This window comes from Gallus gallus, chromosome 1 (assembly GCF_016699485.2).
Source record: "Gallus gallus isolate bGalGal1 chromosome 1, bGalGal1.mat.broiler.GRCg7b, whole genome shotgun sequence".
Classification (NCBI taxonomy): Eukaryota; Metazoa; Chordata; class Aves; order Galliformes; family Phasianidae; genus Gallus; species Gallus gallus.
In genome coordinates, this window is record NC_052532.1 from 50,916,439 (window position 1) to 50,941,661 (window position 25,223).

The 25,223-nt window shown below is 45.2% G+C and overlaps 2 protein-coding genes across 2 annotated transcripts; one reads left to right on the forward strand and one right to left on the reverse strand.

Moving 5' to 3' along the window:
• The first annotated feature begins 289 nt into the window (after window positions 1-289).
• Window positions 290-20,107, forward strand: DDX17 (DEAD-box helicase 17). Its single transcript, XM_416260.8, has 13 exons — window positions 290-625; window positions 4,529-4,679; window positions 6,596-6,695; window positions 6,829-6,962; window positions 7,709-7,774; window positions 8,056-8,197; window positions 9,990-10,150; window positions 10,234-10,406; window positions 10,675-10,785; window positions 11,296-11,357; window positions 11,715-11,774; window positions 15,974-16,213; window positions 16,884-20,107. Exons 1-13 carry the CDS (start codon window positions 582-584, stop codon window positions 17,405-17,407), a joined length of 1,968 nt encoding a protein of 655 aa, XP_416260.2. The 5' UTR covers window positions 290-581; the 3' UTR covers window positions 17,408-20,107.
• KDELR3 (KDEL endoplasmic reticulum protein retention receptor 3) lies at window positions 20,106-25,223 on the reverse strand. Its single transcript, NM_001012996.2, has 5 exons — window positions 24,868-25,223; window positions 23,991-24,091; window positions 23,244-23,402; window positions 22,674-22,926; window positions 20,106-20,942 (listed from the first exon to the last, which is right to left on the reverse strand). The coding sequence occupies exons 1-5, from the start codon at window positions 24,956-24,958 to the stop codon at window positions 20,902-20,904; spliced, it is 645 nt and encodes a 214-aa protein (NP_001013014.1). The 5' UTR covers window positions 24,959-25,223; the 3' UTR covers window positions 20,106-20,901.

A 25,223-nucleotide genomic window follows, 5' to 3' on the forward strand; every position in this document is an offset into this window, starting at 1 on the left:
CCTCGGCCTAGCTTTTCCCTACCCTCTAGAAGGGGTTACGCGGTAGGTTCCTTGCGTAGCAGACTTTGAGGAATAAGAAGAGCGATACTCTCTTTCCTCCCTGATTCTCGCAGGGGCATCTGAAGTACGGAGCGCTACGCAACTTCCGTATGTCGCTCTCCGTTCGGAGCAGCGTTTCGGCAAGAGCGCGTAGGGCGTAGTTGGCTTCCGGGAATAAGCATAGGCATTTTCGAGAGCCGCAGTTTGCGCAGCGCCGGTCGCCCGTAACGTAAGTGAAGCGGGTTGGGGCGGCGGCGGCCATTTTGTGCCGGGAGCCCGGAGGAAGAAGACGCGAGCGTCTCCACACTTGACGGGCCCTGGAGCCGACCGAGAGCCCCGCCGTTCCCTCCGCCGACGCTCAGCGGGTCGCTGACCCACTGACCAATTCTTCTTCGTTTGTGTCCCTCCCGAGAGCCGAGGTGGCGCAAAGCGAGTCCTCCGAGACCCAGCCGGCGCTGGCCGGGCCCTCGCCCCGCACCCCCAGCCCCTCGCCGTCACCACGGCCGGCCTTCCGATGCCTCTCGCCCACCCCCCCGGGGGCGATGAGGGGCTTCGGGGACCGGGGGCGCGACCGGGACCGCGGCGGGTAAGGGGGAGACGGGGAGGGCCGGGCTGGAGGGCGGGGGATGTGGAAGGGGGGGGGGGGGGGTTGAGGAGCGCTCACCTCAGTTGAAGAGGCTGGGGGGCGAGGGGAGGGGCTGGGAGGGGGGGATTCTCCTCACGCTTTCGTGTTGAGCGTGAGGGGGCATTGGGGGTGGGGGATGAGGACGGATTTTTCACCTCCGATTTTCACGTTGAGGGGAATCGGGAGCGTATAATCTCAGCTTTGGCAGCAAGGGCTGGCTTTGTTTTTATTTACTCTTTTTCTTACTAACGTGCCTAGGTTGCAGTTCCAAGGCCTACCTCTTCCTTTTCTCCCCATGTCCTTAATTTATTTTCTCCTTTACCCAACCACCTCTCCCCCGTTCCCCCTCCCCCCCCAGCCACAAACGGGGGTCTCTGTGACCCTGGTGCTGCCCTTCGTGCTGTCGTTGCTCCTTTGGGGCTCCCTCAGAAGATGGCAGTTGGCAAAGGGCCCTTCTCATGAGAGGAAATGAGAGTGAAAGCTGCTGCTGAGCTGCATGCATTCTCAGGAGGCCGATGGCTGTAAACATGGCCTGGGCCGTGCTTAGTGAGCACGACCAAGCTGAGCATGACCAGCCTTAGCATGACCAAGCTGATGGAGCAATTGAGTGGGAGCTGTCTGGCTGCCGTGGCTAGGGCCTAGTGCTTGGTGCTTCCAGTGTTGCTGTTTAGAAGTTTATGAAAGGGTTTTGCAGGTTTATCTCCTTCTAAGGATGGCAGCAATAGGATGACGTTATAATATATAAATGGTTTGTGACTTGGTTTTCTTTCTGAGGGTTAAAGGCAATAAGACTCGTCCTAGAGAAAGTGAAAACCAGTTTAGGAGAATGGCGTTTTCTGTCCTTATATTGGCAAGTAGTTAGGCCTCCTTTCTCAATGATTAACAGTAAGCGTATCGTATAGATTTTGTTACAAGTTAGGTCTAGTCTGCCATATTGATACTAATTCTCACATTTTTTCCTCTTTCTCAATGGCAGATTGAGGGAAACTTTGTTTACGTGTCAAAATCCACTTGAACATTTAGTTTCTCTTCATCTGTGGAGGGAGATAGTCATATTTAGGCTTTATCTTCGAGCCCACATTTCACGCTCCGAACTTAAAGCATCCTTTCACATTTTTTCACAGGCAGGCGGGTTGTGTTTTTCCACCATGAGCTTTCCAGCTGAGCACAACACAAGGACATCAGTGTAAATGCTCTGGCAATCTGAGATAGCTCAGGCCCAGCTGCTTTTGGAGTTTAGAGAACGTGTTTGAGTATGCAGACTTACTTAGAGTTACCTAAAGTAACACTGTCCAGAGTGTTGTTACAATGCTCAGCATGCATGAAATGTGTGTCGTCATACTCTGCAGAAGGGCTTTGGTTGTAGATTCTTCTGTTTTAGATCAGGGATGTGGGGTAAGAAGTAAGGAAGGAGGAGTGCCTTATTTGTCAGGTTTTTGGACATCTGCATGGAAAATTGTTTTCTTGTCCTATTACACCAGAAGATTTAATGTATCAGGATTCAGCCACCGACAAGCATCACAGTTCATAAATAATCTCCCTGAGAAGGTGGGGCCACCCAGAATGCTGTGTTCAGAAGTTCTTCCCCTTCCTGTGCTGACTCTTCCCTGAGCTAACATATACAAACATCTAGTTCTCTTCCCATCAGGAATGAGCTGTGGGTGACTGCTAGAATAGGCAGCTGTACTGTTTTGCTCTGGAATGTAATAAATTCTCTCAGTTCTGTCCCAGAATCTGTGGCATCTGGTATTAGCGAGGAATGTTCTGGGTCAGTCTGAATTTCTCCTTAACTGAAAGGTGAAATCAGTGAAGTAATCCTAGATTTAAATCGACTTCACTGGAGCTGGAATCGGGTGGTTCCCACCAGGTTAGCGGGGGTGGTGTTGCAGGAGTGCAGCAGGGTTCCCTTCCCTCAGGTCAGTGTGCAGCCATATTGTGTATGGGCATGGAGAACTGGAACTGCTGCACTTGTGTCAGAGCGTGTGAATCATCGTAGAGTCGTAGAATGGCTGGGGTTGAAAAAGGACCACAATGATCACCTGGTTTCAACCCCCCTGCTATGTGCAGGGTCACCAACCAGCAGACCAGGCTGCCCAGAGCCACATCCAGCCTGGCCTTGAATGCCTCCAGGGATGGGGCATCCACAGCCTCCTTGGGCAACCTGTTCAGTGCGTCACCACCCTCTGTGTATGGATTCTTCCATCTAGATAGCTGTGGAGCACATAGAGTGCTCAGCTGTTTTGGGGTCCAGTCTTGTACTCAGCTTTTCCTCTTGCCTTCCAGTAAACTCCAATCAGACTGTCTGTGCCTTTAGTTAGAACTTCTTGGTTGCATCAGTAGTTACCATCTGGACCTCAAGTTAGCATGGTCAGCAGCACATATCTTCAGCAGAGCGGAATGTTTCTGGAGATGATCTGTACTCTTGTTGTTTTTCCTTTGTCCCAGAAGAAAACTTCATGCCTAAAAGTGATTTTTGAAATTGCAGTTTATGGTCTCTGCCTATGACAAAAATGGCTGATTACACAGGGTGCTGGTGGGGAACCTGCTGAGCATAGGAGGAGAAAATAAGGGGTATTTATACAACGGGAGAGATGTAATGAAACAGTTGTAGCAAGACAAACATTAGAATTTACATTGCTAGCTGGAAGTTAAATTATATCAGCCATGGTTTTTCCAACAGTGTAACTCCTTCCCGTTAATATGTTCAAGTTCTGCTTTTTGGTCTCTTAGCCTTTGTCATTTTGTAATTTCCCTTGGGAAGCAGTTTAAAGAGCAAATGTGGCTACTTTCTGAACAGATAGTCCTGTAATTAAGGTAATGCAAGCAGCATTTCAAATCTACTTCAGTTTTTACCAGGCTGCCCTCTCCTCTACTTAGCAACTGATGAAAACTGCTTTGGGATTTCTGTAGCTTTTGGTTTGTTTTGTTGACTGTGATTTTTCTGGTGGGCTTTTAAAATACATAATAATTGATAATGTATCCAGTAAGTAACTGCTTCATACCATTCCATTTTCAGTTATTCTTATAGATTTTTGCCAGAAGTTAACGTTCTGTTTACTACATCCCTGAGTCATAGGAGAATTCTTAACCTTCTGAAGTGTTTGAAATTAACCGAGTAAATAAAACATCTGTGATAGAACAGTAACCTGGCAGTGCTGGATACTTAGGCCATTTTTTAGCAGAGTCAGAAATGTTTGAAAGAAGATGCATTTTTCAGTTTCCCCTGGTGGATTTGTTTTGTTTTGTGGTTTTGTTCTGCTGAGACTGGTTTAAAAAGGGAAGTGTTACTTACTGCCTTGGTTCTAGCGTTATACACAGACTACCAAGCTTTGCTGGCCTTGTTTCCATTTTCTTCTTCATTGTTTTGTATTTGAGGCATATGGCTTGATAAGAAAGGAGAGAAGACGTAGAAGAGAAGGCAAAATAGCAGTTGTCTTAATAAAAACTACCCTTGAGATAGAAGGAACTTGTGATTAGAGATTTCTCCCATGCTTTTTATCTACCCATGTTTTAAGTGTACTCTCAGCTTCAGTGAAAGATAAGTGCCACGGCTGTACCAGCAGCTTTGTCCCAGGAGAGGGATCCTAGAGACAGAAATCTGCTGGTGGGAGCTTTAAGACAGTGACCTAAAAATGGCTGCACTGAAAGGAACCTCAAGGATGGCTTAGGGTTAGAATGGGCACGGGGCACATTTATACTGCTGCACGCTATCATAGTATTGGTTTTTTGGGGGGAGAGAGAAGGTGAACTATGAGAATATTTTGCTCATGTCGAGGGGTGGAAAAGGAGTGGAAATGCTAAAGAAACGTGCAAATTCCCAACTAACTCAATTGTTCTGTTTGTAATTTATGTTGGCATTTCCAGGTTTGGAGCAAGCCGTGGAGGTCCTCTTCCTCCAAAGAAATTTGGTAACCCGGGGGAACGCTTACGGAAGAAAAAATGGGACTTAAATGAACTGCCCAAGTTTGAGAAGAATTTTTATGTGGAACATCCAGAAGTGGCCAGGCTTACTCCAGTAAGTTTTCAACTTCTGTTCTTTTACATACAACAGAAAGTGTCACAAGTGGAAGACTTTGTTCTGGAACAGTGCGTAATAAAACCATCTCTTCATTAATCTTGTTTGGCATCTGTGTCCTCTGCTGCCTCGCACTTGTAGCTGCTGTCACTGTAACGTCAGCAGAGGTGATGCTTCTGTTTTGAGCCATTTTTATACATGCTGTTTTATGTTTGGCCACTTACAACTCACCATCAGAACGCTGCTGTGATCTGCTTACATGAGGTTAACAAATGAAAATGTCACCCTTCGTCGGTGTAGATGCAAATTAGAGGACTTCAGAGTTGCTCTACTGGGGAGGCCTTGAAAGAACCAAAAATAACGAACTAAGAGTGGTACAAATACTTGAGAAAGACTTGGGAGAAATGTAGTTTTGTGATAGCAGTTTAGGCTGAAAAAAGCAGCCTCACAGAATCACAGAATGGCCCAGGTTGGAAGGGACCTCAAGTATCATGGATCTCAAACCCCCCCCTGCCACAGGCAGGGCCACCAACCTCCACATTTAATACTAGAGCAGTCTGCCCAGGGCCCCATCCAACTTGGCCTTGAGCACCTCCAGGGACGGGGCATCCACAACCTCTCTGGGCAGCCCGTGCCAGCACCTCACCACTCTCATAGTAAAGAACTTCCCCCTGACATCCTACCTAAATCTTCCCTCCTTCAACTTAAAACCATTTCCCCTCATCCTGTTGTTATCTACCCTTTCAAAGAGTTGACTCCCTTCCTGTTTATAGGCTCCCTTTAGGTACTGAAAGGCTGCAATTAAGTCACCCCACAGCCGCCTTTTCTCCAGGCTGAACGAACTCAGCTCCCTCAGCCTGTCTTTGTAGGGGAGGTGCTCCATCCCTCTGATCATCTTTGTGGCCCTCCTCTGGACCTCAGGAGATCTCATCTAATGCTCTGCTCAGAGCTCAAGCAAGTTGCTTGGTACCTTGTCTTTCTGAGTTTGAATGTCCCCAAGGGTGATCAGAGTATGTATCCATTTGTGTGGCTGTCCCAGGTCTTAATGTTTCTCGTGGTATTTTTTCCCTCAATAACTAATTGCAGTTTCTGAGATCTGACTCCATCTTCTCTAAAAATGCCCATCACATAGCTCGCATCTAAGAGCTGAAAGTAGCTGTTAGATTCCCTTGTTAGTCTTCTCTCCCAGGCTGAACAAATCCAGCGCTCCTGGTCTGTTTTTGTAGCCTGTACTTAGCCTCTGCCTTCCCTTGCCACAGTTAGACATGCCCTGCTAACCAGTGTCTTTGCTACACTTCGGATTCAAACCTGGACACCCACTTCCCCTAATCCTAAAATTGTCCTTCTGTGAATGTGCATTTCAGAAATATTAAAGTCTTAGGGCCTTAGTGTGTCGTTGTGATGTTGCCTGGGCTTCTTAGAAGCAGAAAGGAAATTCTTTGGTACGTGTCAGTGGAAAGAGAGGGACTGCCCTGCCTTCACCTTGTTTGTAGTATGACAGGGCCTCTTTAATTTATGGGGTTCTCAGTACTGCTGTATAGAACATGCTTTGTCTGTCCCTCTCCTTCTATTCACTTTTGAAGCTGTTGATAAAATCTGGCCTTGGAAGAAGGAAAAAAGCCTTTAGAACATGGTATTGGTACACTTGTAATTAGAAAGGCTAGTTGGAAGAAAACATGCTAGTTCTAGGCTCTGTAGAGAAGCCTTACCTCTGACTGCGGGAGAGCCTATGCAACAGTTTGATCTAGGGGTGAAATCCTAAGGAAAGCAGTCGTTCTGAGATCTTGTCAATCCGATCTCCCAAAGTAAGCCATTAGGTAGAGGTATGAAGTAACTTAATAGTTAGAAGCATGTGCTTGTGGATCCTGCTGAAATTTGGCTTTTTTTTTGCATTTTTTTTATCTCCATGTAAATAGTATGAAGTTGAAGAACTGAGAAGGAAGAAAGAGATAACAATTCGAGGAATGGAGGGCTGCCCCAAGCCTGTGTTTGCCTTCCACCAGTGTAGCTTTCCACGTAAGTATTTTGCCTTTCTTTAAGAAAATGAGGATTACTCAAAGGCAGTAAGTTCTGTTTCTAAAAGGTTTTCTGTAAATGTGTTTAGCCTCAGTTATCCTTAAAGAAATTTTTTCCTTCCTCAAATGTTCAGAGTATGTGATGGATGCCCTGATGGACCAGAATTTCACAGAACCCACTCCAATTCAGTGCCAAGGCTTTCCACTTGCTCTCAGTGGTCGTGATATGGTGGGCATTGCGCAGACTGGCTCTGGGAAGACACTCGCAGTATGTATTCTTCCCTTTCATCTCCATACTTCCTTTCACTGTTGCCTTGTGGAAATTACCCTTGGCTGCTTGTTACTAGTGTTTGGTCTTAGTACTACAAGCATAAAATGAGACGACTGCATGTTTTTAAAGCTTTCTTTATTGCATCACAGGTGAGCCTCAGTTCATCTAACCTGTCTCGTTCACAGATGTGTTTTTTGCATGGTTCTTTTTTGATGTTGAAACACTTCTCTTTTGGTCCATGCTTATGGTGTGGTTTAAGAAATAGTATGTGCTTTATAGTGTATTTGTCTTACTAAATATGGAAGTCCAAAGAAATGATAGTCGAGTCTTCATTAGTATATTAATCTTATCTGCAGTGGTCAAGGAGATATTTCCTTCATTATGAAAAGCATTGTTTAGAGCCAGGATGACTCAATTCTACTACTTCAGCCTCCAAGTTTAACTGTGCCTTTTCTTCAAAGGTACTAAGCAGCCAAGTTTTCTACCTGTGCCAAAAGCAGATGAGGTGTCTCTATCCAGCAGCTCTGGAAATCTCATCTTTTGAATGAATATAAGCATGGTTTTGTAGATGTTAATGGATGTTAATACAGATGAGATTTATTCCTATCTCTGAAGTATGTAGTGGCTTTTGAAGGGATGTTAGATTAAGTGGGCTCTTCCCGTGGCCCAGTTGTTACAGCAGGTGGTCATTGGTGTTGAATATTGAAGTCATCTGTCTTGACATAAAGTTTTTTTTGTTTCAGTACCTGTTGCCTGCAATTGTTCACATCAACCACCAGCCATATTTGGAGAGAGGGGATGGCCCAATTGTAAGTGCTCGTCAAATCTCTTTTATCTGTATGACACGGCAACGTTAATGAGATGTGTGCTTTAATTGATAGAATAGTAACTAGAGCGCATTTCCAGTCACAATGTGAACATCCCACTCATTGGTTGAAACTCTGTGTGATAGCTGACATAATCTAAAGATACTGCTATGTTTTAGCTAATAGAGAGCAGATGGGCCGGCTTTGCTTATGGTATTTGAGCAGAGCCCTTAAGTTAGGGCTGTATCTACAGCTTGGCTGACCTGAATTGATTCCTTCTGCAGTGCCTGGTTCTTGCACCTACCAGGGAGTTGGCCCAGCAAGTGCAGCAGGTGGCTGATGATTATGGCAAATGTTCAAGGCTGAAGAGTACCTGCATTTACGGAGGAGCACCCAAAGGTCCCCAGATCAGAGATCTAGAAAGAGGTAATTTAATTTAGATTTTAAAATGTGTGTTTTAAAATATCCGGAGTGGTGTTTTTGAAAGTAAATTTGAAAGTGATCTTAAAGTCTGTTTGAAGAGGTATTAGTGGTTGAGTAGCTGTCTCTTCTTCCCCTTGGAATAATAGTGCATGTGGTAATTCTCTGTTGTATGATGATTTATTTGGATATTAGACTTCCGGTTTATCTTAGAACTTGTGAAGATCATCAGAACTTGTTCTTAAGGACTAAGCTCTCTGCTTGTGGCACCTGCATAAAATTCTGCAATTGCCTTTCCTGACGTAGCAAAGGGATGGAGTTAAGAAAAATAAGGTGCCATATTTCTACAGCAATAACAGTAGTGCTCTGGTGACCCAACCTTATATCAAGGGCTATCTGCATGTAATTTCAAAGGCAGGAATGTTCTGAGGGTTTAATCTCTAGGCTAAAAAAAATGGATATAATTGTGTAAGATGTAAGACAGCTTACATGTGCAGATCTGCTCAAGAAATCAAAAATTTTTACTTATTGCTGTGGTTTGAAGACTTGCTATTGAACACTGCAGTATCAGGATAACAATGTGTGGTAGAAGGCTGTGGGATGGTTCTGTTCAACAGAACGGCAGCGCGCTACTGTTCAGAAGCAACATCTTCAGTGGGAGAGACAACTGTATATGAAGAGACAGTGAGAGGGTCAACTTAGTGAAGCAGATAAGAGTTACTGTCTTTGGAGCGTTGCTTGGTATTTGCTGCAGCAAAGATTGTTGAATAGACTTCATAGAACACTCTTCTGACTCAGTTGCGACTTTCTGGGTGTCTGGTGAATTTGCTTTGGAGGAATACATCACTGACAACAGGGTGCAGTTTTTTCAACGTCTTTAGCAAACCTATGGCTCCATTGGAAGTCCAATTCTTGCATGAGCTTTGCCAGCTTCATCAGCTCTGAGGAGTCCATGTTTACACAAACAGAAGGATCAGGGCTGCCACAGTGTACTGTGCATCTGAAAGTGAAGCATCGATGAAAGTGTTGGGTTTTTGTGCTGCTTTTTGTTTGTTTTTGCTTTTCAGTTCACTACTGGGCTAAACTGAACGTTTGTGGCTATTTCTGTGATGCTAAGGAACTCGCCTCCAAGGCTGGGAAGTTGGTGGAAAGGGGTCCCTCATTTTAGGGAATACATAAACATAATTGATGGTTTTTTTTGTGAATACTTGAATTCTGTTTTTATGCTAGCAGTTATGGGTTTGGTGACTGTCACAATTACAGCATTATTATTCAGTATTAAAGGCCATGTTTTCACTTTATGTGATTTAAAATTAAAAAAAAAAAGGTAGAAGTGAAACTAATTCGACCTGTGCAACAAGGGAGACATTTAATGCTTGTTGAACAGGTTGAGCTTAGCTGTAGCTCACCATTATTTTTCCTAGAGAGCTCTCTAGACTGTATAATCATGGATAAAAGGGGGTCAGGGTTGAATAGAAGTTTATTTTGGTTCTGATTTTTGGGCAGCTGCTGTTCTGTGCTCTTAGCTGGTGTTTTCTGACAGTAAGCTTTTAGCTTCTGTACTGCATTTACTGTTCTAATGGCACTGTAACAGTAACTTTAGAATGGGGAAAAAAATGAATTATTAAAAGAAACTAGGGCTTCTACTGAAATGACTCAATCTTGGATATGGATGAGGGTGGTGCTTTTTCATCTTATTTAAACGATTTTGCTCTAGAAGGTGATTCATTCTGACTAAAAATACCAATTGACATTCAAATGAAGAGCCTTATTCTTTTTTCCTCCTTCTGTTTCGAAGGTGTGGAGATCTGCATTGCTACACCAGGTCGCTTGATTGACTTCCTTGAGGCAGGAAAGACCAACCTTCGTCGGTGTACATACCTCGTGCTGGACGAAGCAGATAGGATGTTAGACATGGGCTTCGAACCCCAAATTCGCAAAATTGTTGACCAGATCAGGGTGTGTGAACCTTGTAAAAGAGCAGCCTCCTTCAGTTTCCCATCCAAAGCCCGCAACCTTAGACTTTTTTCCCTTTCTCTTAGCCTGACAGACAGACTCTGATGTGGAGTGCCACCTGGCCCAAAGAAGTGCGCCAGCTTGCTGAGGACTTCCTGCAGGACTATGTTCAGATCAATGTGGGGAACTTGGAGCTGAGCGCCAACCACAATATCCTGCAGATAGTGGATGTATGCATGGAGAGCGAGAAAGACCATAAGTATGCTGATTTTTTTTTTCCTAAGTGTTTCAGGGTTTTTTGGGGGTTATATTTTAAAATCAGCCTTGCCAAATATGAATTCTGAATAGTGAATTTACTTTAAGGTATTACTTAACTTTTGAATGTTACCAGGCAGATAAGTCGTGTATTTCTCCAATCTATTGCATATGTTCTAACCGTAGTACTGTACAAAAGACCTAAATTTTGTGTAAGTGGTGCTGGCTATATGGATGTGTTTATGTGCTCAGTGCTCTCATGTCTATTTTAGACTGATACAGCTGATGGAAGAAATCATGGCGGAGAAGGAAAATAAGACCATCATCTTTGTGGAGACAAAGAGGCGATGTGATGATCTCACTCGAAGGATGCGCAGAGATGGGTGATTAACTCCCCCCTCCCCCCCCACCTTTTGCTTCTAGTGAGAAACAGAAACCGTAATAAAAAGCAGCAAGGTTTAAACATTTGCCATGCTGTTGTTGGGAACAACCTGTCCATTTGGTTCTTGGCTGAATTCAGTCTTAATTTCCTGGAAGATTCCAGTCCATCAAAGCATTAATGCAAGAGAGAATATTTGTCGACTGTGCAGCTTTCAATATATCAGAATACTGATGTAATGAACTGGCAGGAACAGCATCAATATAGCAAATGCGATTTGGCTTAGATGGCTGCTATATAGTTAGTGGGTTTAATATGCAAGAAACATTCTAGGTGCATTTTAATGTGCAAGTATACATTCTGAGTAGGTAAAGGCCAGAGAACAGAGATGGGGAATAAAATTATTTCTCAAACGTTTTATTTTCTGCCTTCTTTCTGAAATGCCAGTAAAGCTTCCTGTTGCCTTTAATATATGTACTTTCTGTCTATACTAATGTACATTTCTGTTTGGCAGTTGGCCAGCTATGTGTATCCATGGAGACAAGAGTCAGCCAGAAAGAGATTGGGTGCTTAATGGTGAGTCCATCACTGAGGGGGGGATAACTCAGGCTGCTGTATGTAACTTATTGAGACACGCTGTTCTTAGGCTTTCCTCTGTCTCTATGCCCAATAGATACATTTCAGAGGATTTTCTTTTGCCTCTACTGTTAATTTTGGTGGTTGTATTTGACAAAAATGCAATGGGAAAGTTTAGCTCAATCTGGAATGCTAGATTTTGGAGAAGTAGTTGATGTGTTATTTCCGGACTCGTTGCATTTTCTGGAATTGACGTACATATTACCAAGATTCTGGAAAGTGAGCATTTAATGTAAATCAAGTTCAGATAACCTTATCTTGTTTTGAAAAGTCTTCATAGCATGCTTTGTTTTACAGAGTTTCGCTCTGGAAAGGCTCCTATCCTCATTGCTACCGACGTTGCATCTCGTGGGCTAGGTTTGTACACATAGACCACTCTTGCCTACTGCTGCATATTTTTCTTCTATGGCCTGAAATATGTTTTCTTTAAAAAAAAAAAAAAAATCAAAGCGTGATTTTCCCCCACATGTGAAATACGTTTTTTAACATTAATCTTTTTTTTTTCTTTCATATTCAAAGTCTCTTCCTGCTCCTAATGAACAGGCTTTGGTCTGCAGCAAGGCCTAGGCATGACTAATCGATCGCCAAGAGGGAGAAGAGACGTCCAATTATGCAACCCAACCCTTCCACCACACTCACTTCTTCCCCAAGTCCAGCTTTTGTTGCTGGATTATAGGGATGGATTGCTCTGTTCAGAGCGTGCCAGATAAAGCCCAAGTAGGAAGTTGTGGGAGAGCATTTCAACAGCAAATAGCTAATATTCTCCCTGCGTAGCGCACCACAGATTCAAACATACAAGCCCCGACATATACACATCTTTACCCTGCAGATGTGTTCACATCTGAGAAAGTACTGCTCTAGATTTTTGATTTTGACATGTAATTTCCCTCCTCTGTGTTCCTTCTAGGCAGGATCACTGAGCTTACATATGGCCATTAACAGTGTTGCCCGATCTTGTAACTGAATCAAAATTGCACCACTCAATTCTGGTAGTATGAAAATGATCTGTCTGGATGCATCAGTTGCACCCCCTTCTTAAATGAGCATACTTGTACTGTGAAACACTGTGCTAGGCACAGCCCTTATGCATCTGCCCGCTCTAAAAGGGGAGGATGACTTCTGAAGTGCTGAGTTTAATAACGTGCACTGAATGTTTCAACCTCCCAACCTCCCTGAGTGGCAGAAGATAAACCACCTAGGGGTCAGTGTCTTGTAATGGTGAATTTTAGACAAAATTATTGCTCATCATTGCAGATAACATCAGAAAAATCTCAGGTTTATTGGAAGTCACCATTATTTGAACTCTGTTTTTCATATGCTGAAAGGGTGGCTGTGCTGTGCATCTTATGGTCACTTTAACACAGGCAGACCTAGATGTGGCAGCCTTCGTTCACACAACCTGCACCCCTCCTTCCCCTCCCCACTCAAAAAACGTCCAACACTTCCTCAGAGAGGTGATTATATGGACTTCAGTCTCTGCCCTCTAGGGTCATGTCTGGACCTGTGCAGTTAGAACTTGGGCCTGTTGGGAGAAGGGACAGAGGCCTGAAACTAGTTTGTATGAAAGAGAGCTGCTTTCTCTAGCAGCATTTTTTAAACAGGCTTGCTATGTGCTGGTAGCTTCTTTATGCATCTTGCCTAGACATTTAAAACAGCTTCATCCCCCTCAAAAACACTCACTGAAACTACTCAATTGGATAACACTACAGAAAACAGTCTCCCCACTTCCCATCCTCCACATCACCTGAGCTGTGGGGGAAAGGTACCAGAGTCTGTTTCTTGTTACTGAACAACATCTCTGCTTGTTTTGGGGCCCTGAGTTTGCTGCTTCTTAAAATAAGTCACTTAACTGGCAAACTTCTGGACGACTTCCTCCAAGATCCTGGAAAGTGAAGGCTTCTACCTAAATAACATAAAACAGGGGCGCGCGCCTTTTGGCTGAGTCACCAGGGCTTTCCCTCTTCTTAATGGAACATTGGTTTCAAAAAAGCTTCTGCCAGGTAAGTTCTGAGTCCCATAATGACTTCTTTGTGATAATTCCCTGGAGTGAGGTCCTCTCTCTGCACTGATCATTTTTTTTTAATTTTTTTTTTTTTGTTCAGTCTATTAAACTAAAAACATTGAATTTGTTTTGTTTTGTTTTCTTTAACAGAAACTTTGATATCAGCTACAGATCATTCTCAGTGCAGGGGTGGGGGCACATCTACATTGATGGTCAAACCAGCTCTCTAGACTAGCATGTTTGCTAGTTTGTCCCTTCTGATTAATACCATAATCGGAGACTGTCTGTGCCATAGGCTACTCTGATGGCCTGACAAGGGGCATGTTTCCCAAGTAGCTGTCAAAAAATGATTGACAGTTTCAATTTTAGTTCCTGCCACATGATCTTCTGAAAGTGCAGGAAGATTGTGAGTGTGCACAACCACCTTGGAGCATGCTAGACTGGAGAAGCCGAGTCTTGTACTTGCTCGGGTATTTCTTCAGCCGGCTGCGTGCTCTGCCAGGTTCACTTTCTAGTCTGGACAACAGTCTTACGTTTTCCTCTTCCTGCCTTCCCATTCTTCCCAATCCTCCCCAGTCAAGTCAGTGCTGTCTACATCGATAGCTCTGCTTCCCTGTGCTTTCTGCCGGGAAAGCACATCCTTTATCCTCTGTGGTAACTCACGTTCCTTTGCTACCGATGGATGTGCAAAATGGGGCTGACTGAGGATCACGTAGCCTGCAGCTTGTCAAACTAGTTGTACCCTGGCTGTGAAGATGCAATCTGTCATGTGAACTCCTCTCTGTTTCGCTTTCCCCTTCTTAAAAACCTGTTGCATCAAGGACCCTAGCTGGAGACTCGCGCAGCCCCCTGTGAAACCTGCCTTCTCACTCCCTTTTTTTGGTGTGATTCAGGACTTTGGAGCCAGCAAAGACTGAGGAGCCCCCCCTTTGCTGTAATAAGAAACAGACATAAAGTCCCCCTCTTGCCACTACAACCCCCCTCATTTTTATTTTTTCCTACGACCCCTTTGAAATTGACGCAGTCTGGGCAATAGATGCAGTCTGACCCTTTGGATGTTATTTTTCGCATCTTCCTTTTTTTGACAAACGCCCCAAAGAGCCCCAAATCGGGGCCAGAAAGCGTTGGAGGACCTGAAACTTTTACCTGAAGCCAGGTTCTCCGGCGCTTCCCAACCAAATGGGGCTACAGAGAAGCATCTAAGCCAGTTCACAGAGCGAGCGTGTGTGGGGACTTCTCGCTGCCACGGACCCTTGATGCATGCTCCCCGCGCTCCAGTGGTCCCGTGTCAGAGGGCGGAGTTTTCGAAAGGAGGCCGCCAAAAATAAAAGGCAAAGAGACGGGATCGGCTGCAGCGGTTTCCCACAGGAGGAGGGAGTGTGCATCGGTCTGGTAACAAACAGAGAATGTTTCTCTCTTTAAAACAACAATGGCAACAACAACAACAAAAAAAAGGAAATCACAAAAATCTGTGTTTTATTTTGGATATTTTCAGAATATTCGTCTTAAAATGCAGATTTTTTTTTTCATGAGCTGTTAGGACACTTACTGTAAAACCATGCATTTTTTAATGTTCTATACTGTAGTCAATAGGTGCTTTTCGTACTTTAAATGCTTTCACTGAAGTGTTACACTAACATTTACTTTGTTTCTGTCCCTTGAGTTTCTGAAGTGTCACCTAAAGGTGTGCAGCTCCATCTTACAGTGTTCTTTACCCAGCAGTTTTGATCCCTTCGTTTCCTGCTTCTATCTGATGTGGGAAGGTGGGAACTGTAAACAGAGTGCAGGATGGCCCAAATTACCAAAGCTTGCCAGAAGTGGACAGAACAGCACAGTGAAATGTTAGTGCAATGCCTTCTTGTGATAACTATGCAGCTAAGTTAAGACACTGTAGGTACGATCTGTACAGTTTTTAATGAGTTGTCTGAATAGTAGTGTGATTGGAGCGCCTTAAACTTGAGGTTAGGGGAAGTAGCTCACTGAATTTTTTGTTAGGATTGTAAAAGTAAATGTAAGACTTGCATTTTATTTCTTGTTACCAAATGGAAGGTAAGTGATCTCATTACTGTTATTACTTGTTAGACTTCTCCCAACAGAGTAAAAGCTTCACAGTGGCAGTCCTTCCCTTCCTCCACCCCAGTTTGCTGGGTCAGATGGTGTGGTTTTTCACCATCAAGATTGTGCTTTGGAAAAAAAAAAAAGTACAGAATTCAGTTAGCTTATTCACCAACATCAATGAATTTAATACTGGAACACAGAGAAATGCATTCTGGGGAGGATGAATTTGAGCGCAGGGAAAAGCTGCTTGAAATCTACTGCTGTTTTTCAGGATACTGGTCTTTGTTCCCAATGATCTTAAAGCCGAGTCTTCTACTCTTTTGGGATGAGTCTGTCTTGTATCTATTCCATGCATTTGCTAACTTTGTGTTGTTTTTTTTTTTCTTATTACTGTCACCTGCATTCGTGCTCCCCACCTTTCGTTGGCACGTCCTCTCTTCTCCCCTTTCCTCAACCCCACCCTTTCACTGTGCTTCGCACCTGGGCACTTCTCAAGATGTGGAAGACGTTAAATTTGTGATAAACTACGACTATCCGAACAGCTCTGAAGATTATGTGCACCGTATTGGCCGTACCGCGCGTAGTACCAACAAAGGTACCGCGTACACGTTCTTCACACCAGGAAACCTGAAACAAGCCAGGGAGCTTATCAAAGTGTTGGAAGAAGCCAATCAAGCCATCAATCCAAAGCTGATGCAGCTTGTGGACCACAGAGGAGGAGGAGGTGGTGGTGGAGGTAAAAACACATGGGGAAGGGGCTACATAGGGAGTAGGTTCCCTTTTTGAGGGAGGGGAGATCGAAGGAGGATAAGGAAGTGATAAGCAGAAGTCTAAGATAAAACATCAGTGGTACGTTTGCTTTGTGCCTGAGGTCTCCACGTGTTCTATAAATATTATATTTCTTTTTGACAAGCTAGTAGACCACTATTATAGCTTAGTTGGATATTTTTCTTTTTTTCTCCCAGTAATATCCTCAAAGAGCTAATTCTACGTGAATTAATTTCTTGTAGCTCCTACCTAAACACAGATGCAGGACGTGTGTGCATGCACGCGTGCAATTAAAATCAGGGAATTGGTTTTCTGACTTCACCTTCATGGGCTGAGACTATTTTTTTCCTCCTCTCCCTGAAGGAATAATGAGTTTCATTACATCTCTAAGCTAGTCCTATACTACTTCTGTTTCCTTTGTTCTCCGAGTGCACTCATTAACACTTTCTGAGCTTCATATCTACACCTTGAACAAAACACAGGGGTGTATGCACACAGCTGTGCAAGTCAGGCAAAAGGCCTTGCTCCTTGTGGGTGATGCCTGGCCTGTGTAAGGGGGAGAAAGGGTGGCAATAATTACCACAGTTCGTTGTTTAAAACTTGTTCACGGTACTAAATCTTAATATATCCATCGCCAGGAGGTCGTTCTCGTTACCGAACGAGCAGTTCAGTAAACAACCCTAACCTGATGTACCAGGAAGAGTGTGACAGGAGGCTCCGGGGAGTGAAAGAGGGCCGGAGAGACTCAGGTGGCTTCAGAGACCGTGAGCGTGGTGACAGTTATGCCAACGGAGCCAACAAGACCTATGGCAGTGCCTACGGGAGCCCAAATTCTGCTTTTGGGGCAGCACAGAGCCAGTATGGTTACACTCAAGGGAGCTATGGAGCAGCTGCCTATGGCACGAGTGGCTATGGCACTGCGGAGTACAGTGCTAGTGGCTATGGTGCCAGCACCACAGCTGCCACCGCTGGGAGAACCTCACAGAGCACTACCCAACAGCAGTATGCAGGGATGGTGGGGCGCTCAGGCCAGCAGCCACAGCCGCTCATGTCACAACAGTTTCCTCAGCCCCCTGCCACTAATGTGATGGGCTATATGGGACAGACTGCCACCTACCAGTACCCACCCCCGCCCCCACCCCCTCCACCCTCACGCAAATGAGACCACTCGCCTGCTGGTGACCAGTGTTAGACCTCTTGCATTTAAAGGAACCTTTTCTTTCTCTTCTTTCCCATTGTGATGTCTCTCTCATGCAGGCTAGGCTTAGAATTCACCATTCAAATCCCTTGAGCCCATCAAAAATGGCCCCCAGTAATCCACATTACTGACCCTATCCTTTTTTTCTTTTTTTTTTTTAAAGAGATATATATAGTTGACTGGAAAATTTATTATTTTTTGTCTTGCATGTTGAGGAAATTGGAAATTTTATTTTCTCTAAAATAAATGAGTATAAGGCAGATAGGTCCCAGCTCGATCATCTTGGTGTCTAAGGTTTGTGCAAAAACTTGCTTTGAGGGGAGGAAGTTTCTATTCTGTAATACGTTAACTTAATTTCAGGAAGTATCCAGAGAGGTGGGAACCTTTGGGGAGCCAAAAAGTAGTTCATTTAACGTGATAAATGCAAGGGAGCAATGCTCACTTTTCCTAATCTTAATATATTTTTTTAAAGTAGCTCACTATGGTTGCTTGTAATCTATCATAGGTAACTCTATAGGAAAACTCTGCTCATTTGTCTCAGTGCGGTGGTGTTTTGAGTAATGCCCCATGTAAATTGTTGGCATTCTCTGCAGCTCTGGTAGCAGCAGCCCATCTTCTGGTACCTGTAGCAGGTACCTGCAGTAGGGAAGTTGAGATTAAAACTCCTGTGTTGGAGGCCAAACTTGTCTTGGATTCAGTACCTGAAAACTAGGTACAGTCACTGTAGGGTATTACTGCTATAGAGTTCAGCCAAATAAGTCCTTTCTCTTACAGTTGTTAAATTGCAGAGTCATTAACGCCTGACACCTGGCTACCCTTAAACTAGTTTCTGCTCTCAAGTTCCAAGTTCTCAAGTTTCTGTTGGGTTTATGGAGATAAGTCTTATTTGAGAGCCCAGAAACTGAACAGAACGAAGACAGTGAACAGCGTATCTCGTTTGTCTTTCCTTGGTGAACAAACTCACTTCTTGCCGTGGGAAATGCTCTGAATGCTGCTACACTGAGCAAAATGGGATGGAGTTTTCCACCTTTATAAGGTTTGAATAGGGTGGGATGGGGGGAAGGGCAAGGGGAGGAAGGGCGGGGAAGGAGATTGCCTGGAATCTCCTTTTCATGAGGTAAGGCGTGAGCTGGTTAGTGCATCTTAATTCTGAAGCTTTCTTTCTTTTGTACCTTGCTCTGACTATTGCTTTTCCTGGCTTTTGAGTGCATTTCCCCGTTCCATTGGTCCCTTTGAGCTCAGCTCTTGCAGGTAGGTAGCATTTTAGAAAATGTTAGAGAAGAGTGAAATTTTAGTAAATAAGTAAATAAACAATTGTTTATTTTACAGGCTAAGGTGGGTGTGGGGGGGTTTCCCCTTTAGTAAAGCATGTTGTCGACTTATTTCTAATATGAGACGGTTCAGAGATGGTAGGTGGTAAGAGAAGTTAGCCGCTCTATATCTGATAACGTGACAAAAGAATGGATATATCTCCTGGTTTGTGAGGCATAAACTTTGCATTAAGAAAATGCAGATTGTTGGGTTGTTGGTTTGCTGGGTTTTTTTTGTTGTTGTTTTTTTTCCTCCCTGTTGGCATTCTTGCATATGGATGAGCAAGGCAGCCCACCCCTTCTGTAGCAGAGTGGAACTTCTTATAGTCCAGGCAAAAAGCTTGCTTATACAGATTATTATTATTATTTTTATTCCCAGAGTATTAATTTTGTGGGATAAATGCACATTGGTTTGTGCAGTACACAGGTAGGTTGCTGACACAGAGGGAGAAGGGAGGGATTTTTTCCAGAACCTTGCTTCTCTCATCCCGTCTTCAAATTCCATTGCTTAGGCAAGAAATTTCCTTGCTTGTGTGAAGTGAAAGCCAGAAACATTTCATTTAGCCAGGCACTGACTGATCTGTCTTTGGCCTCCCTCACAAGCAAGCATAGAGCTTTTTTACTATTATTTTTAACCTTTTTTTTTTTTTTTTTTCAGTTGGTTACTTTGATGCAGAAATGTATTTGAGGGGTGTAGGAATAGGGCATCTCGCTGACTGGCTGTAGAAAGGGTCTCTGGGCCACCACAGCTGCCTTATAGTTTGCTATCACTTTTACTTCTTTTGGGAGGACTTGTGCACATGTAAACATATATATGCCAAGTCTTGCAGTGCTTTATTGTCACTGAGGTCAGCTGAAGTCCAGGGTCTGGGTTCAGTTCAGAGTGTTAACCAGATTGTTGAACACTTAAACGCACCGTGGCATGTGCTGCCCCTGTCCCACCTGGTGCTTGCTGCTCTGTTCCATATACCAACTGGAGGGCCCTCGCTGATAAGCATTAGCCTCTAGTATCGTTTGCATTGTTTTCAATCTGTAAAAAGTTCTGTGGGAGTGTCATACGACTTGGGTGTCTCCTCCCCTCCCACTTCCTGAAGCAATTTACTGTTTGGACTTCTCTGAACAATGGAAGGGTTAGTGGCTTTGTGTGGGATCAGCATCTCGTTTCACACGTTTGCTGGTCTCTGAACACATTCCTGTTGTATTAATGAAGACTTGAATTGAGAGATTCGTAGATCTGTGGTGTTCAGACACAGGATACTAAGAGCTATGTTACTATTCTTAGTTTGTAAATTGTCCTTTTGATACCATCTTGTTTTCTTTTGTAGGTATAAATAAAAACACTGTTGTCAATAAATGGTGAATTTTGTATTTATTATTTTTGGAGCATAAAACAACATTTGCCCCCGTTCTTCCCAGTTCTTAAAAGAAGTCAAATCCGAGGGGTCGGGAACATCTGTTGGTGACCCTCCGAATTACAATTGAAGTGTCCCCCATCTCTGGAACGTGAGATGGGTGAGTGGGGAGGGTGCTGGAATACCTGTGGAATGGAAGGTTCTTGCCACGTGAAGGTAACGTAGACCTGAACAGGTTGGGGTTCAAGCAGGGTTAATTTTCGGGAGGGCGGTAGTTCGCGCACCGTGGTGTAGCTGTTGAATTTTGGGTGGTCCTGTGTGGAGCCAGGAGTGGGACTCAGTCCGTGTGGGTTCATTCCAACTTGGGATGTTCTGTGATGGCACGTGGGGGCCAGTGACCTTTGTCTATCAGGCTTCATGATGCCACGCCCTCTTCACTATGGCATTTGTTGGGGACTGAAGGACAGTGACAGTTTCCCTTTTATTTCCTGTGGTGCCTCAGGGTAAGGTAGAGGCATGTTACGGAGGTGAGTGCTATATGGAGGGAGAGAACAATCTGTATTTCTTAGTATTGGCCAGCACTACTTATTAGCACCAATTTCAAGTAAGAAGAAGCAACAAAATAGAGGGAGAGTCTCATCCAGACGACAAGCATACCAGCTGCCCTGGCCTCGCTGTCTTCCTGGCGCTGGAGTGAAGCTCAGCTGAGCCGTTCTTCAGTCAACGAGGGCCAGGAAAGGAAAGCTGTGGTCAATAGTTTCATCTTTGGAATTTCTGGTGTTGTCTGGAAATGGCTTCAAACAGGCATTGGAAGGCTTAGCTTCTTTCCTTTTAGGACTGCGGAAGGAGATGGTAAAGAAGGCATGCTGGGAATACAAACTGATCCATTGTTTCTACAAATACTCTGAATCTGATCATTTGGAGCACTAGATAGCAGGTTGCCAGGTTTTCAAACCAGTATTTCCTTTTTGTTCCCCCTTTGATGCAATATGCTCCTCTGTTCTATCCCTGGTACGCTTTCATTGCTTTTAAGGGAGAATAAATGGCTTCATGGCCTGAGCCCCTGAGCATCCCCCCGCTGATGTGCTGTGGGAAGCTTGGCTGGGAGGCCTCATGGAAACACCGTTGGGGTTTGGGTTGGGGTAGATGATCCCCGCAGGCACTCCCAACCTCAGCTGTTCTGTGAAACACAAGTTTGGGGGAGCTGAAGGCTTCCTTCATCTTTCAGGTCCCTGTGTTAAACAGAAAGCAGCTCATCTAGTTTTAAAAACAAGATGAAGAGAACTGGCATTATATAAAAATCCCTTTGCAGTGCTTTGTTCTAGGCTCGGAAGCCTTATTAAGTAGGTTTCTTTTTATAAAGCATCCTTGCTTTCCTTAACAGAATCGCTGCCCTTTTGTCTGCGCTCTCCTGTGATAGAAATGTTTTGAAAAGATGCTTTTTCTTTTTTGCAAGTGTAAGAGAGATGCAACCTGCTATACCATTTCTGGTTGCCATAAATGACTGCCAAGCATTTGCATATCTCCCGCCACCTTCTCTTTCCCTTGATCCAGAACAGTTGTGTAAAAGAAGGGGGGGGGGGGGGGGGGGAAGGCAATTCTCTTCCTGCTGTGATGTCCCAGGGACAAATGTTATTTCTCCCTCCTGTGTCATCTGAGTTCTGCAGCTTTATGCCTCGTGATGTGAGACCGAAAGCCAGCAGTTGTCAGGCTTTTTCTTTCCTTCCCCTTTTGTTCCCCCTTCCCCAACTGCAAAGGGTATGGATTCCTAACAGAATGTAAGGACGCGGGACGCATGAATTGAATGAAGCTAAAATGGGCGATAGGAGGAAAAAAAGGAATTGACGTAGGGCACCTTGATGGTGGTTTTGCAAAGTGATTTTCTAGCGTCAGAGGTGTTTCAATTACGTAAGAAAATCTTAATCCACCAAGGCCAGCCCTCTGTTCCGTGCCATCACCTCTCTACCAGCAGGAGCAGTGCGCGGAGCTGCTTAGAGCCACCCATCAGAGCCCCCAGCACAGGATCTGGTGGAATAGTTGGGGAACGGGGAAGAAGAAAACGCCTGTAGAGCTGCATTTCATCAAATTCCTCCCTTCTCAGCAGATGAGCAGTTTAAAGCCTACTTCAGCCTCAGCACCGTAGCGTGTTCTACCAGATTGTATGCCCGTTAGCGCTGGTATGCAGCCATCACTGGCATCTGGTTTTGGGAAACTGCGGAGTCTTGTACGTGCAGATGCCTGTCTTCCTACAGAATGGGTCCTTGGGAATGCTGTGTCTTTTACACCGAAAGGAAAAGTAGGCTTAATATCATCTCCATATGTCTGCAGGTGCATTGCCTGCCCGTGGCTATTTTTTCTCCCCCCTCTGAGGTTTTTTTGTGATTCATAATCTGTCAAAAAGCACGTGGAAATGAATATACCAAAAAACGTTAACTTGGCGCGGGCTTAAAGCAGACTGAGCTGGTTTTAATATCTACACAGATAAAGAGTGAACTCAAGGACTAACACCTGGCAAGCTGCAAGAAGGCCAAATGACTGTGTCTGATGTATACTCACCCTTTCACCTACCTTTGGTAACGTAGAGATAGAAGAAGTCGCAGTAGAAGATGGTCTGTACCACCCCGGAGACCACAGCAATCTGGTCGTAGAACTTCTCGGTGTGGTAGCGCCAGACCCAGTTGGCGATATAGAGGGCACGATAGAGGCCCAGGAAGAAAAGGTAATGCGTTGTGATGGTCTCTGCTTCCCCCGTCTTGCTGATCATGAAGAGCTGGGGGAGGATAGCTACGGACTCCAGGTAGATAGAGAAGGTCCAGAGTATCTGTGAGGTGCAAATGAAGGTGGTGGTGATCGTAGAATGATCATAGAATCGTCGTAGAATGGTGTGAGTTGGAAGGGACCATTAAAGGTAATCTAGTCCAACTCCAATGACACGGAAAGACCCAAAACTTTACTCTTGATAGTGTGGGGAATGAGAGAAGATGGTGCTGAGCTGCTCTACAGATTGCGTGCTCTTCATGGATTGCCAGCCTTGCCTCTCCTACATGCTTTTGGCATTAAAAACCCGAGTTCTTCAACATCCTGCAATCTGGGTAGTGCCAGGCTTCCCTCCCCTCTCCTGCCCCATGCTTTCCTTACCTCCAGGGGGGTGAAGCTGTGGTTCTCCAGGAAGGACAGGCCTGTGACGGGGACCAGGAGGAATTCCAGGCGAAAGGAGTCATTCTCACTGTCAAATGTTTTCCGGAATTTCACGTAGATCATGTACACGGTGATGTAGGCACATATCAAAAAAATGACCTGGGGGAGAGAAGCAGAACTGCAAGATCTGACCTGTGATCACACTGCCTGTGCTTGAAGAGAAGCCTGGCTTCAGTTAGCTTTGCCCAAGGGCAGGTCTGTTCACCTGGTGGGCTGTGCTGTGGTGAGATAGCAGTGAACAATTTTTCTACACTGACTTATGACTGACTGGTGTTGGAGGTGCTCCCGTGGTCAACTAGAGATTGCCACTCAGCCCTACCATGAGAGTAACTTGTTTAAGAACTCTAAGGCTCTCTGTTAAGATATTGACTTGGTGGCAGCCAGCTGTTGTGCTCTGGCTGTGCAAGCGTGCCCAGCTCTCGTTCACAGCATCTCAAGCTGGCCTTAGTGGAGCAAAATGTGGTGGGCTCAGCCCACATGTTTAATGCAGTGAGCAAGTTCTATGGTCAGTGGAGGGCTGGTGACACCAAAGGGAGCACCTTTAGCTGCTCTTCCTGTGTGTAACCCGCTAGCTTTGGTGACAGGCAAAGAAGATGGAGTTGCTCCTGTCTCCCTCTGGCTGAAAAACCAATGTGGTGAAACCATGGCGAGCTAGGGAGAATGTCTGCTTCCCTGCTGCCCCCTTACCTTCATCACGGTGTTGTAGAGGGAGATGAAGGTTGTGAACAGGTCCAGGTAGCGGGTAGTGAAGACGAGGGCAAAAAGAATCTGGCTTTTCCCCGAGATACCTGCATGGTGGGAGAGGAAAGAAAGGCAAGGCAGGTGAAAGAAAAAAACCTTCAGATGCAGGTTTTGCCCTGTGTGTTTGTTTGTTTGTTTGTTTGTTTTGTTTGGTTTTTTTTTTTGAGATCCCTTCTGTATGTGTGGCTCCATAAGCCAGGACCTCACCATCACAAGGACCTTTCCCTAACGTGCCTGCCCATCTCACTGCGGTGAATTGCTGTGGGACTGGGGGCTGGCCCACGGATGTTGGTGCTGCTGTCACCACTGGTGGGGTAGCAAACGTGGGTGAACACAGCTGAACCCATCCTCTCATCTACCTGCAAGCCTCCAGCTCCATGGGAAGCAACTGCTCTGCATTCCTTGCCCAAACAGGGCCTCTAGCCTGAAGCAGCATTCTCTCCGCATCTTTTCACCAGAGGTCATTGCTTTTGGTGCCACCAAACCTCCTCATGCTCGCTTTCCATCTTATCACCCTTCTCCCCTCTGCTTCACTGTCACCCAGACACCTGCCATGTGACCGTGTGCCATGCCACATCACATCCTTCCAGCACATCCTCCTCCCTCCTGGCGAGGAAGCCATCCTCCAGGCTGTGGAGTCTTCTGCAAACCACAGCAAAGCCCAGTGATGGGTTTGGCAAAAAACCACCAAGGCGTACCAAAAAGGGAAGGGAGAGAAGCTGGAGAAGAAACCGGGAGGCAGCACAAGGGAGGAAGAAAGAGGAGCCTGATGCCACCGAGGAGCCCAGGAGTAGGATCCCCTCCTTGCCCAGGGAGCACTCACCAGCACAGGACTTGGACCTGTGGATCTTCACCAGCAGGATGATGATGGCCAACAAGTGGGAGACGTCCCCCAGGATGCGGAAGATGTTCATGGCGGCGGTGGGTGAGGGCAGCTGTAAAACCCTGTGGGGAGCTCCGTCCTCAGCCAAGCGTGCGCTCTCCTCCGGCAAACTTTCCCTCCTCCCAGAGTCCGGGACTTTCTTCTCTATGCCTTCCCAAGACTCCACGTCCCCTGCCCCAACGTCCCTGGACTTTCTCCCTCCCAGAACTGTGTCCCCTTTGCCGCCTTTCCCTTCTGTGCAGGGCCTAAGCAAAGTTGGGTTTTGTCCTCTCAGCAGCCCCGGAGCAGCGCTGGGT